The sequence below is a fragment of the Myripristis murdjan genome, chromosome 24 (genome assembly GCF_902150065.1).
Source record: "Myripristis murdjan chromosome 24, fMyrMur1.1, whole genome shotgun sequence".
NCBI lineage: Eukaryota > Metazoa > Chordata > Actinopteri > Holocentriformes > Holocentridae > Myripristis > Myripristis murdjan.
Window position 1 is genome coordinate 19509190 of NC_044003.1, and position 14010 is coordinate 19523199.

General features: G+C 41.1%; 1 protein-coding gene across 1 annotated transcript in view; it reads right to left on the minus strand.

Moving 5' to 3' along the window:
- enah (ENAH actin regulator) overlaps positions 1 to 13728 on the minus strand; it is an 87250-nt gene extending 73522 nt beyond the window's left edge. The window contains exon 1 of the mRNA XM_030047244.1: positions 13703 to 13728. Coding sequence (XP_029903104.1) covers positions 13703 to 13716 — 14 coding nt within the window. The 5' untranslated portion in view covers positions 13717 to 13728. The remainder of the gene's footprint in view (positions 1 to 13702) is intronic.
- Positions 13729 to 14010: the final 282 nt, after the last annotated feature.

Sequence of the window (14010 nt, forward strand, 5' to 3'; positions counted from 1 at the left end):
CAAAATGTCTCTGGCACTGCTCGCAAACAAGTGTTTCTTTAGGTGAACTGACCTAATGCATCTCAAGCAACGCATAAAAGAGGGGGAGGACATTCTATAACTATGCAGTGTGTGTGGAAATTTTCAGCAACGCTGACAAAGTGGTGAATGGGTTATACAGTTATTTAGCTCACATTTGACATCCTGGTTTATATAAATCTATATTTGGATGTGGCTAACACTGATATTGTATTTTGAGTGTTAATATTAATAAATTTCATTTACAGTGACACCGCAAGAATATTTCAGCAGAAATCTCCTCTTCTTGTCCAGTTGAGTTGTTAGATATTTAGACACTGACACATTGCAAATTGCCTTGTGGACCTCTATGATGGCGCCAGCCTTGGTTACTAGAGCCTAAACAGAGAGAGACACATAAACACACACACACCAAGGCAGAAAACTGTTATCCACTTAGAGCACCACAGTGGATAAATTGAATTCCATATTCACAAGCCTCTTAAACTATTTCACCACTAAAGTGCTGCATGGTATGCAAAAGATGCTGGCGATGTTTGGGAGAAGGGAACTAAACAGCCACAACCAAAATTTAATTTCCTACCCAACATGCACACAGGCACGTGCACACCCCCACACACACATACACACAGAGTAAAAATCTGCAGATCTGACAAGAATAGAAATAGAGAATGGAATTTGAGATGAGAATATTTTCATCCCTCTCATTAATGTTAATGAGGCACTCAGTTAGGAACGGCTCTGACTTCAAAGAGGGCTGGTGCAGCTTCGGGGTCTTTGCCGCCATGATGCCATATCCTGCCATGATCGGAGGGGGCCAATGAACTGATGAGGGTAATGAAGAAAGAGGGAAGAGGAAGACATGAACAAGAAGCAGGACAGGGAGGTGGGGGGTTGAGAGAAAGAGACAGAGAGGGAAAGAGGGAGAAGCTTGGCCAGCAGATGATTATGCAACCTTGTGTCTGAGATGCCCCTGGACAGGACAACACAGCTTGGATAGCATGTCATCGACTCTCTCTATCACAGGTTCAAGACAAAGACCCACAAACTGATCAGCGTTAGGTCACATGCTGCCATTTTGACGGGATGTACTCCAAAGCATCGCTATCAGATCAGATTAATATCATTTGATGTTAATTTTTATGATATTGCAAAGGTGTAACTGTATTTTATTCGCTAGGTTTGTTTGTGAGTTAATTGATTGGATGATTGGTTAATTAGGCACTTAGTTATGGCAGCGCTAAACGTTCTGACTGGCTTGCTTATTATCCTGCTACATGATATGAAGGAGAGAGTGGAACCCGTGATGAGGAGGAGACATTTTTGTTCGTTTGCTGATTGTGCTGACCTACTCCTCACTACTCGGGGTGGAAATTTTGACTAATTTCTCTGCTGATTAGGCCAAAGTTATGTAACCAGCCGACCGACTTCTCTAAAAATAGAAACAAACCAAAAAGGGGTAGCTGAAAACTCGTACTCTGTGTATACCAACAACAGTTCATCCTTAAGAGCGCCAGGCAGTGGATGAAGAATTCTTTTTTTTTTTTTTTTTTTTTTTTTTTTTTTTCATTTTTCATGCCAGCTGTCTCTTATTGGTCCATATTAGATCCTACTTATGTGGAGAAGCACTGGGACTGTTGGGCCTGTTTGCTGAGTCCTGCCACCATGGTATATAGTGAGTGTGTGCACAGATTGTTGTCAAAACATTAATGTATTTATATATTAATGATGATAAACTGAATTTATTGAAACCACAATAACTCCTTGACATTTTAAGACAAAGAAGAATATTAAAGGGTTACTTCACTCATAATATATGACAGTTGTATGTGGGGAAAACAGGGTCCAGCATTCAAGGTCTCCACTATCCAATTATATATTCATTATTTCCCATGCACGCTACATGGTCTATGCACAACACTGTAGAGCCTCTGATATTGTTTTACTGTTTCAAATCATGGACCCTGTTTTTTTCCACTGGATAAGAGATCGCTATAATTTTATTAAAGTCAGTTTACCATGAAGGTTTGCGAGCCAGCCTTATATTCTGGCATGAATTCTGCCTTTCAGTGCTTTATCACTTCTACTGTTTCCCATCAGACAGACAAATCAATGTATATGGCCCTGACACATACACACACACACACACACACGCACAATTCTGTGTTCAAGATAAAAGAGGGAGAGAAATAAATGCAAGCAATAGTCAGGTTTGATTCATCTGTTAACAGAGCGTACATTTGAGAAGATTTTCTTCCCTTTTGTCTCCATCCCAACCCCTCATTCTCTAGATTGAGCCCCTTGCTGCAGTTTTGACATTTTTGGCTTCATCAGGCGACAATAAACTGAAGCTCCACTCTGAAAGGCCTGAGTCAGCTCTTTCCAGGCTGGGGGAGGATGAAAATCCTGTAAGGCTGAAACAAAACATGCAAGCGGAACCACACATTCTTAGAAAAGGTTTTTCCAAGCTTGGGTGTGGAACCTATGGGGAGTCCCCGACATGAAGATGGAGACTGAGGAAGGACGAGAAGGTTTATCCAGGGAGGACTGCAGCTGGGTTCTTGCGGAAGGCGCTCCAGGATGGGAAGAGCTCTGGGGAGCATCCCAGCCACATCTGCATCCTTCCTCTTGTCTCTGTCTCACTCTGCAACCACCTCTTCAATTTTCAGCTCACTCCTACTCTTTAGCGAGATTTCTTTCAATACCCTCCACTGCCTTTCTTTCTCTGTTCGCCCCCCTTATCCGTCTCCTTCTGCCAGACTCAGTCTTTTCTCTATCCCTCTCATTCTCTATCTCTCCCTCATTAATCAGCCATCACTTATGGTGTGGTGCAGATCAGAGCATGTAGTGCGCTTCCAGCCCATATGGAAGTCATCAGGAGCAGGCGGGGAGGAACAAGAGAGGCCCCATAGACAAGAGAAAGTCCCTGAAAAAGTGATGGGGTCAAGCAGGGCTTGCAATGAAAAAAAAAAAAAATCAATATCCATCAACAGGGCACAAACAAACGTTTTGGTTGACTAGAAAAAACACCCATTGCAATAGGTTCCAAATTTTAGACTGTTTCATATCAGCAACAAATTTTAGAACAGAAAAAACAGATTGAATTTACTGCTAAGTGGGTGAATCTAAGTGGGCTTAACATCGATTCTCAACTCACTTGTTGCTGATCTGATTTAAGAGCTTTTCATTTTGAAATGATTCCTCTGGAATCAAGGTTGCAAACTGCAATACAACAGAAAAAAATAGACATTAGCATTAGTTTACCATAAGTTCTTGTATAATTAAGAAGAACTTGCAATTTACACGATTCTGTTAGATTGGATCAATGCCTTGGACCGATGAAAAAAAAATCAGGCAGAACATCTCCAGGTGTGATCAGAAGGGAACTACTTTTTTCAGCATGTAAAGGTGGTAGTTCAACAAGCAAGTCCACCTTTATCTGATTTGAATGTGCTGCAGTATCTTCAAAACTATCTATCTATATACTATCTCACAAGCATATGCATGCATACACAGAGCAGTCAAATAATCCTGCAAAGCAAGAGCCTGTCGATCCCGAGCTGCACGTTGCAGTTAACATGCAAAGAGAAGCTTCAGCATGGGGAATGTTCAGAATGTTAACACACTTTTCTTTGCTCAGCAAACACACACTGGCATGTGCATGACACACACCAAGCCCATCCCCCAAGCCAAGACACACACACACATGCACACATATAGATACTGAAGTCTTTAAGTTTCACCATTTTTCCCTAAGCCCTTGGAGTGCTGTGGAGGCCTCAGCCAGAAAGAATATTCTGGATTCTCCTCATCTCTGCTTATGAGCAAACAGGGAGAGGAGAACGAGTGGGGGAGTGCTGCAGTGTTTATGCTCTGACACACACACACACACACACACACACACACACACACACACACACACACACACACACACACACACACACACACACACACAGAGAGAGAGAGAGAGAGAGAGAGAGAGAGAGAGAGAGAGGAGAGAGAGAGAGAACCCAGAAGGGAACAAGAGCAACAGATCACTGCATACACGCTCACCTATGTCCATATGTTTTGCTGTATCCATGTTAAGCGGCCACATTAAAGGAGATGAATTCCAAGCACATCATGAAGTCACACTGACATGAAAAATTCAACTTGTTCATCATAACATACACGTGACAATGAATAACAAAATATAACATTTGAATCCGTGCCAATTAATCCCAGTGGCTGGAATTCATTGATTTAGAAAAATCTAGACTTTGTGACAGCTCCATGTTATGGGGAAAGCATTTCACAGATCACTCCACCAACTACATAAAGTATGCAATGGGCTTCACTGCCTGTGTCGCCTCAGTGATATCTCTTTGATTTTTTATGGGCCTACTTGCTCACTACTGAACAGACCCTGCATGTGCTATATCCCCCAGTTTCCTGTTTCAACCGGATATGCGTAGAATTACAGAAGCAAGATGACATCAAGATGCTGTTTTCTTGTAGGGGCAATGTTGCAATATGCTTATAGTGATTTATCAGCGTGCCTTTGTGTGTGTTGTCTGTTTACAGAATGGGCCGCTGCATTTGTGCAGTCATGTGTGTCACGAAACAGAAGAGCGCTTTGTGCATGCATGTATGCGTGATGTTTGTGTGCATACCCTTGTGTATTGTTAGTGTATGGAGCTGAATGTTTGCATGTGTCATTTCCATCTTGAATGGGTTTGTACCTTAATGTTCAGTTTAAACTTGTTTGTGTGTGTGAGCGTCAGGGAGAGGGAGACAGAGAGAGAGAAAGAGACAGAGTGAGAGAGCATGCATGTGCTGTAAATCTGTGCTGATTGTAACACTCACAGCGTACAGGTTGTCAGTGACAGGTTGCAGTGAGTTACGGTGTCTGTGACTAGCATTCACAAATTATTTCCCAATATTCTTCCAGCAGTAGTGGGTTTCCACAGCAGGAATATAACCACCACAAGCAGAGAGAATGTGGGGATTAAAAACATTTATTTCCCCTTCCCTCAAAACACACACAGTTAATTAAGTGAAAAGAAAGCAGAGTAAGAGGAAGCCAAAACTTGGACCAAAAACATGAATAGACAAAGCTGAAATTATGTAAAGCCACTGCCAATTCAAAGCCAGAGTATTGCAAACACAGACACACACACTTGACATGCAGTGAAGTGTAGCAGTCTCCAGCTACAGAATATAGCAGCCTGACCACTGAACTGTACAATCTCTATTCTTGAGTGGTCATTTGGCTGTCATACAATGATGATGTTGTCATGGGGAAAATGCATTTATAGAACATGAGCGTGATGTGTTGACATGCCCAAGGGATCATGAGGTGGCTTCTGGCTACTCAAGATGACAAAAACACAATTCTATAGCTGCTATTTTGCTTTAGGTGTACTGACAAGGGAGAATACCATGAAATACAAGAAACTGCCTTTTCTACTCAACTGTAAATGAGGGGATTCATCTATAATTAGATACCCACTATCATTTTTTTTTTTTTTAATTAATTAAAAAAATGACGCCTACTCTTCCAAAAATGAAAGCTGGCATGAAAGTAAAGAATGTCATTTTTCAAGATGTGAGTTGTCTTACTACTGCTTACAAAATACTTCTATGCTTGAAGACAAAATTGTTTCAATTCCTAATACACATATGCATGCATATATACATACATATATATGTATATATATGTATATACAGACTCACACACACCTGTAATAACTGTGGTGTTCTCCGGTGAGATAAAAAGGAAATTAAAACCAACAGACAACAGTTGTCACTGCAAAGCGGAAGTTGGCGATCTCACTCACTCCCACACTGGACTCCCTATCGCCCCCCCCAACCCCCGTTGCCTTTTTATAGGCACGGCAACCAGAGTTGTCACCGTAGCAACACAGCCGTACATGGGCGGTGGTTTGTGTGACTCCCTTCTGCAATGCTTAAAAGAGAATAAAAGAAAGTGAAAGGGGGCAGAAAAAAGAGTAGGAGGAGGAATTGAATAAATTATTTAAGTGAATGTATCACACATACAGTCACTAAAGGGATACTGTATTGGATCACAGAGTGTACATATTGGTGCACGTGGCCACTCAGTATATGCAAGTGCACACACACCCATTCATCACTCAGTCCCCCTAGGCGGTGCCTGGAGGTTACCTTATCACCTTGTCAATACGCGCACACGCACGCGCGCACACACACACACACACACGCTTGCATGTGTATAAGTGTATAATATGGTGGAACCACAAGAAAATACCCTCCACACTAGTATGAGTCATCCACTGTAGCAGCTATGATGTGAGAGAGTGGGAAAGAGAGACAAAAACAGAGAGAGACACCAAGTGAGGACCAACGAGTGGCATCATAACAGTAAAAAACAACTGAGGTGTTATCGAGGTGCCATCACCACTGGTGGCTATATATAACCTCAGCTCAGTGCTGATGTGTGTATGGTGTGTGTTGTGTGTGTGGCAGTTGGAAAGAGAAGCCCTTTGGCCAGATGAGTGGCGACAGAAACCTTTTAATCCGAAGTGGAGTGATGATTCTCAACTCTGTAACTATAGCATTTTACAAGAAAAGGTCAAAAGGTTGAAAAATAACTTGCTGAAAACTGCCCAAAGCTGTTTTCTGTGTACTGCCATGTATTTCTTCTGTGGTTTCACTATGCCCCTAAACCCTGGTCCCCTCACCCCAACCATGCCCACCCCAATTGCCTTATCAAGCTGCACAGTCTGTCCTGGTCTCAACAAAAAGGTTACAAAGCTGGAGGACAGGATTTCTATTCTTCATTAAACTGCCAGTAATGAGACATTCTCAGATTCCCTGGATGCTGCAGCATCTGCCATTTCTCCAGTAGGGATCCAGCCAGCTTGGAGACCACAATTCCGTGGTCTGACTCCAAAGTTGGGAATGATGAGTGCCATCATCTCCCTGTCTAAACTGAGGCTGGGAACTCCAGGCTGTGGCTTGGAGCCAAAGTCCCTGGAGAGCCTTGCACCATAGGTCCTGCTGCCCTGGGCCCTTTTGACAAATCAAGTTATTGGCGGTAAACTGCCTAATATGTATGATACGTATGATATGTTGTTGTCCCAGCTGTAACTGAGACTGAAAGAACTGGAAGAGTTTGGTCAAACACTGACAGTTTAACTCTCATTTAGCTGGATATGTTCTAGGCCATCCAGTATTTCACATTAATAATCTAGACTCTTGAGTTCGCGTGATTAGTTTCATTGTTAGACTTTAATGACAGATAGAACTTAGTGTCATCTGCATAACAATGAAAGGAAATAATCCATTCATGAATACTGCCACTGAGAGGGAGCATATAAATTAAATTAAATCATGGAGGGACTGACAGTCTATGCTGTTTTAGAGTAAAAAATAAATACATTTGAGTGTATTTGAATTCAGCTGTATTCAATAAGGAGTTGTCAAGTATATTTGCATATCCTTTAATCACAGTTTGTCTCTGAGGGCTTCACAATTCGCATATTATGAAAAAAATATATGAAATGACAGCCCATGACCATACATCCTCAATGAGAACAAATGAAAAACAAAAACTTCAACAAGAGCCTCAATTTTTGCAATGAAACTCTCCTTTTTTGTTACACCATACCACATGAATATTTAGGGCTGCGGCTGTAAGATTATAGCTACCATGTCAACATTGTCATTCAAGTGTTATTTTCCCAGCTTTCAAACATGCATACAGGTGAACATGTTTGGAAAATTAGACAGCAGACACAAAATACTATTACATGAGTCCATGTTGACATGTATATATGGTGTGGTATGTGGTATGCCCAGGCTATCAATACTAAGGTAAATGATTTCTGAAGACTATGACTGCTAGGGTCACCCAGTTAGGTGCACTGAGAAATGAAAACATTCAATCAAACTGATACCTTGCAGCAAAACAGACTCACAGGAGGCCATCACAGATGTGAACAACACAGCAAAGCGTGGTTCATCTGAACTGATGCTGAGTGGTAAAGACTAAAATGCTGAAAGCACTGTAATTTATTAAAATTGTAGATCAAGGCTTATTCAAAATGGGCTATTTTGCTGTTTAAATGCACCCAGCATTTATCAGCCAAGACTTTCAAAATATTAGGGATATAAACAGCAATAGAACAGGATTTTATAATGCTGCAGTTTTTCTGGATCATTACGTCTCCTGTTCTGTGAACTCATCAGTGTAAAGTGTGATCCAGAAAGGTGAAATTCAACAATGATATAAGGGAGCTGCTGGAGGAAGCTGCCTAAGCGTGGTACTTACGAGTTCGAGAAGGCCAAACTTGGCATTTACTTTGTTTTGTCTGCCTTTCTACCTCTGCCCAACCTAGATATCACCACAAATCTGACATTAACTAATTTCTTATCTGCATTTAAATGAAATCCTGTTATTTAAGTTTTATAGAGTTAAATTAGACCTCACAGTGAAATATTTTAACAAATACATATCAGATCATTTAAAAAAATGTCTGATTTTCTGACTGGTTAAATCCCTGTAATAATTCTAATGTTAAATAATGTTAAATGTTAAAATGCTGTTAAGATCCATGTATATTTCCCATAATCTCTATAAACAGGATAGACAGACAAACAAACAGAATCTGTAAGCGAGGGATAAGATTTTGGTATTTGAAGTGTTCTGGTTTCCATTTCTTTTTCCGTTGTAGTCTCAGTAGGCAGAGTTTGCAGTCTGAGTGGTTTTATGAAGATAAGTAGTCTGTGTGGGGCGCGAAAGAGGCGGAACATATCGGCAGAAATATCGTCTGGCTCTAAAACACCTACAGAAGGTATCAGTGTTTGTGTATTGTGTGAACAAATGTTCGACTTGTGTAATAGAAGAAATGGAAATAGTTTCCAGCTTCTTTCCCACCATCAGGAAAATCCTCAAAAATGGGCTGTAGCTGATGGACTCCAAGATTGGACGTCCCATCCTGCTCTGAGGACTGTGAGAACAAAAGTCAGCATCAGTGCCACTTGGTGCGTGCAGTCCTTTATTAGAATTGTGCTCCATTGCTGTTACTTAATTATTTTGTAGTCACCTAATGCAGGTCATTATGGTGTAGATCATTAATGCCAAGTAATTACCTGGACCATCAACTGGCCTGTTCAAGCACAAGTCTTATTTAATGAGCAGTTGGGACAATATACAGAATCCCCTTGGATTCAATTAGGTTCTGAGTGAGTCAGTCACAGAAAACACTGGCTAACTGGGGAGGCAGATCTCTAGAGGAAGGATCCACAGGTGTCCCCCTTCCCTTATTGGCTGTAATTACTCTGCCCTTTTCAGTGCCATGGTAACTAGCATCATTGTGATCATCCACAGTTGAGCACAGAGGGAATCCCCTCCAAATGCCCATCTGACCTTCTACTAAATAAACGGCGTGCCATTTGTCAAATGAATTCCAATATCTAGGAAAGGATCACAAACAACCCTAAAGGATCAGTGTAGGCTAGTAAATACGGACTTGACTCTCATTGGTAAGGGTGCCTGGATATGACTGGAGGAGAATGAAGTCAGAAAGTAACCGACACCATAACAAAGCTCCAAAAGGGGCAAAGAAAAGCAAAGGAGACAAAGAAGAAGAATGGAACGAGAAAGACAGACAAATACAGATAGAAAGGCAAAAAAGAGGCAGATAGTTTTTATGATCCACAGTCATATCAGTAATGCATGGCACCTGTTCTGTTTGTATGTGCTCGAGAGGGATTGACTGGCCTGCCTCGTTAAAAAAATTGAAAATTAGTAATGTGAAAAACAGGAATAACAAATTACAAAACCAAGGGAAACAGAAAGCCTGCTGAAAACATTTTGTCACCACAGAGGCTTGTAAAAGTTTTCATGTGTTTCCTTTTCACCACATGTAATGACTGAGGGTTACGGGCCTCCAAAACAGCCCAGCCTCTGTATTCTCAATGGACAGTGTTGTGCGGTAGTGCACATGTAAGCAAGTGTCAGGTCACTGTGCATGCAAGCATCTATATGCACGACAGAAACACACACAGTAGTCTTTCCAGGGTGTGGGGTGATCCAGAGTGCAAACTGTGTGTTAAGTGGGAGCCTGGCAGATTTTACAAGAGTCCTGCCACGTTGCCATTCACACTAAGACAGGGACGACATTGACAGCAGAACAGGACTGGACTGGCCTGGCCTGTAATTCATTTTCACTCCTTGTATATAGCCATGGAAATTCAACAATTAAACCCTTCAGATGGAAAAGTATATTATCCTGTTTCAGCCAGAATTGGAAATTAATACGGTTGCCTGGGGGCAAAAGTGTTACTGAAAGTTCATACAATGCCTGTAAAATTAAAAATGAGAGGGCAAAAAATGCTCCTGATAATTAAAAATGTGTTTTATTTCATTTCACCCTATTTTAATTCATATTCACATGTCAACATGACTAGTGTCCCCGACGGCAACCATAGGTGAGTCATGGGAGCCTGTTGGGGATTAGTTCAGTGGGTAGTGGGTGAGAAAATTTAGTGTTTTTTTGATTTAAAAAAACAATCAGGTGCACAGCCTGAAGTAATAGAAAAAAAGTCTGTTACACTGTTTATGTGGTGGTATATAATGATTTAAAATTAAACAAATATCAGCCCTTAAAAATCATGACAAGTAGGCAGAAAATGAAGTTATGCTACCACCAGTCTTATGTAGTACATCACCCAAGTACATAAACTGTATTTATATGCATAAAAATGTAGTATTTAGGTAAAAACATTTGTAAACATGCCTTGTTCCCTTGTCATTTTATGTTTTGTCATACTAATTTCCACCATGTGATGTTCTTTTGTCATGTAGATTCTGCTATCCAACAAAGCTTAACCTTTTTTTGTTTTGTTTTCTTATGTTTGTTTGGAGGAGAGAATTTTTTTTTTTTTTTTTTTTTTTTTTTTGATAAAACACAAATGACTTATTCCACAACTTTGTTTTTCATTTTCTTTACTTCATCACTGTGTTTCATCATTGTATGTACAATCTCTTTGGCTTCATGTTTTATCACTATTCAAATAAATGTAACTTTGCAGTAAGGATGAAATTAACAACTTTAGTGCTAATGAGCTTTGGGTACATACAACTAGAGCCACATGTGTTTACATGAATGCTGCCACAGGCATGTGTGGGAAACATGTAGCTGTGTGAGTGTGTGTGAGTGTGTGTGTACACATGGGTGTACACACACACACACACACACACACACACACACACACACACACACACACATACTCAATATTGTTTGTGTGGATTTATGGTGTGGTTCTTGCTGTTATTGCTACTAAACAACATTGAGCATCAATCATCTATCACTATGAAGCATAGCATACACATCACACACCAGGGCAGCACAAACTGGCAAAATACCCTCCCTCCAAACACAGACACCACTGGTTTTCATTAGTCTGAGACCAGGTTTGACAGACGATGTTGTGTTATGTAGAAAGAGTAAAAGACACAAAGACAGACTGAGGAGGACTGTGTAAATTTCACCTTATCCATCAAACTTGAGATGGCAAGGCAAATCAAAGCCAGTGGCAAGATTTTGTTCTGATTTCTGATTTATTTTGACTTGTCTTTTTTATGTAAAGCCTGTTATGTCTGATCCCCAGGAAAACTGTCTGACTGCTAATGAGTATCCTAAAAATAACCAAATTTGCAAACACCATACCACTACAACGGATCTCCTTAGCGTTTTGGCTCAACATCCTTCTATCACAATGACGTTGTGGCCTCCCTGCTTTCCCACATTCCAGTTTGTACTTTCAAAAGTGGCGATCCCGCTGTGTCCACCACCCCTCTGTTCTTTCAATTCTCCCCATGAAGGACTTTAAATATGAGGCAAAAACTGGTGCACTGCCACTTTGCTGAAAATCATATCATTAGCCTTTACCACTACTGAAATAATTGGCCAGTTTGCCCCTTGCAATTTGGAGAAAAATATTCAGAGGGGTAAAATATCCCGGCTTTCTTAAAACAGCTATGATAAGGAAATTAGAATGTGAGTACAGTCGGAAATTAACATTAACTCAACAAATGCAGAAAAGTCTAATTATGTAATGCAATACTTAGGCAATCACCAAAGAGTAATTGTCTTTTTGCCTTCCTGTTGGCTACAGAGGTTAGGGTCAGCTACAGACAATCATGCCCTGAGCTGGGACAGATCAGCAACTTGGTAAAGGACACTAAAATGCTGTAAACACTCCGACCATCAGGTCGGTCTCTTACTTGGTCACAGCAAAGATCTTGCTGGACTAGTCTATTTCACTCCCCACTGGGTACATAAAAATTCACTCAACACCAGCCTTTTTCCTTTAATCAACCCCCTCCTTCAAAGGGAATACTTACACTTGTACTTCACTTGATGCCATGAAGATGCTTCTTGACATGTTAGCAAACAGTATCAATAATTGAGCACTGTTTTCTTCTTGCTCAACATTATGTTTGCAGCACCTAAATGTAGGAGCATGTAGCCATGTAGCTAGCACAAATCCTTTTGGGAGACGGGCACAAAGGCATGAAAGGCTTAAGGGAAAATCAACTCAAATGGAAATCACTTATGTTGTTGGTAAGATCTAGGATAATTCAGTCAATACATATTAACATGAAAAACAGTCACGCAGAGCCAGAGCACACCAAGATTCAAATCTGTAATATCTTCAAGATCAAAGTCTGAGCTTCTCCACTAGACTGGCTTTGTCGACTCATAACATTTGAGCTTAAGTGTTGGCAGAGGGCCTACTATCAATTCTAAACAAGAAACTGTAATCACAGCTGCAGAAAAGTCACTCTGATATTGCCATAGTGTCTGAAGTAGACTCCAATAAACTGTCAGTGTAGCAGTATTGCCATTTTGATCACTGGGAATCTAACCTTTGAATTTAGCAAGTAGGCTTTAAGAGTTATCTGGATTGATCATGTGTGCAGTTCTGCTGATAGGACTGATTGAATGTTGAAGTTTGTTTTGTACCTTTTGCAGCAGGGCAACTATTATCATTATTATTGTTGTGGTTGTTTTGTTGTAATTATCACTATTGTAGCAACTGTACAATGTGCCACTTGATGAAAACACTCTGGAATAACACTAGACTAAAATTTCCAATATGAACTATACCATTCTTGTTAGGCTGGATTTCATTCCGTAATTACAAATGTTTTGGGAAAAAAAGAAAAAAAGCCACAGAGTATAAATGCATTAGTTAAAATTTGACTCAGCCCCTTTCCACTTTGCATCATTAATCCTAGAGCTATGTTCAATAATTCCCATGTGAACCCTGCAAAGCCAGGGCTAACTCTGCACTATAATCTGGTTAGTCCACTTTACAGTTTGACAGTGTGACACATTAGCCGGGGGTTAAGAAAAAAGGCAATACAATGCAGCTGGCCCAGGGCCCCATTCCAAGTGCAAGGCTAGAGGATCAACATCAACAGAGAGACTACTTCATTTGGGAGAGGAGTCTGAGAAAGCTGATTGAGACTGAGCAGCAATCAAGACATCAGAACCATCTGAGGAGAGATTATTATAGAGACGATTCTAGATAAATGGCTGGCTCAGCAGCCAGTAATAAACATGCACTGCTAAAAGGCCAACTACAACAAGGGACAGACAAACTCAGAGGAACCCACTTGAATGACGCCTCGTTGGCAGCAGGTACATACCGGTGGACTTCCATTTTGGAGGCCAGCACACATCTCTGACTGAGGTTGAAGCTGGAGGTTTTAGAGTGTGGGCTAGAAGACTGGATCTGCATGGCTCCACGCAGCCTGCTCGCTGCTAACTACTCCACCTGGCTGCCTGCACACTAACCCACCCCCACTCCTCTCCTGTCCTCCCTGCCACTCTCACCCTCACCTCACTTCTCCCCTCTGTCCCCCTGAAAGCCTTCCTCTTCCCCTCCTCGTCTCCTCTCCTCTCAGCCTTCTCTCATCCGCTCACTAGCCAACGTAATCCCTCTGGCTTCTCTCCT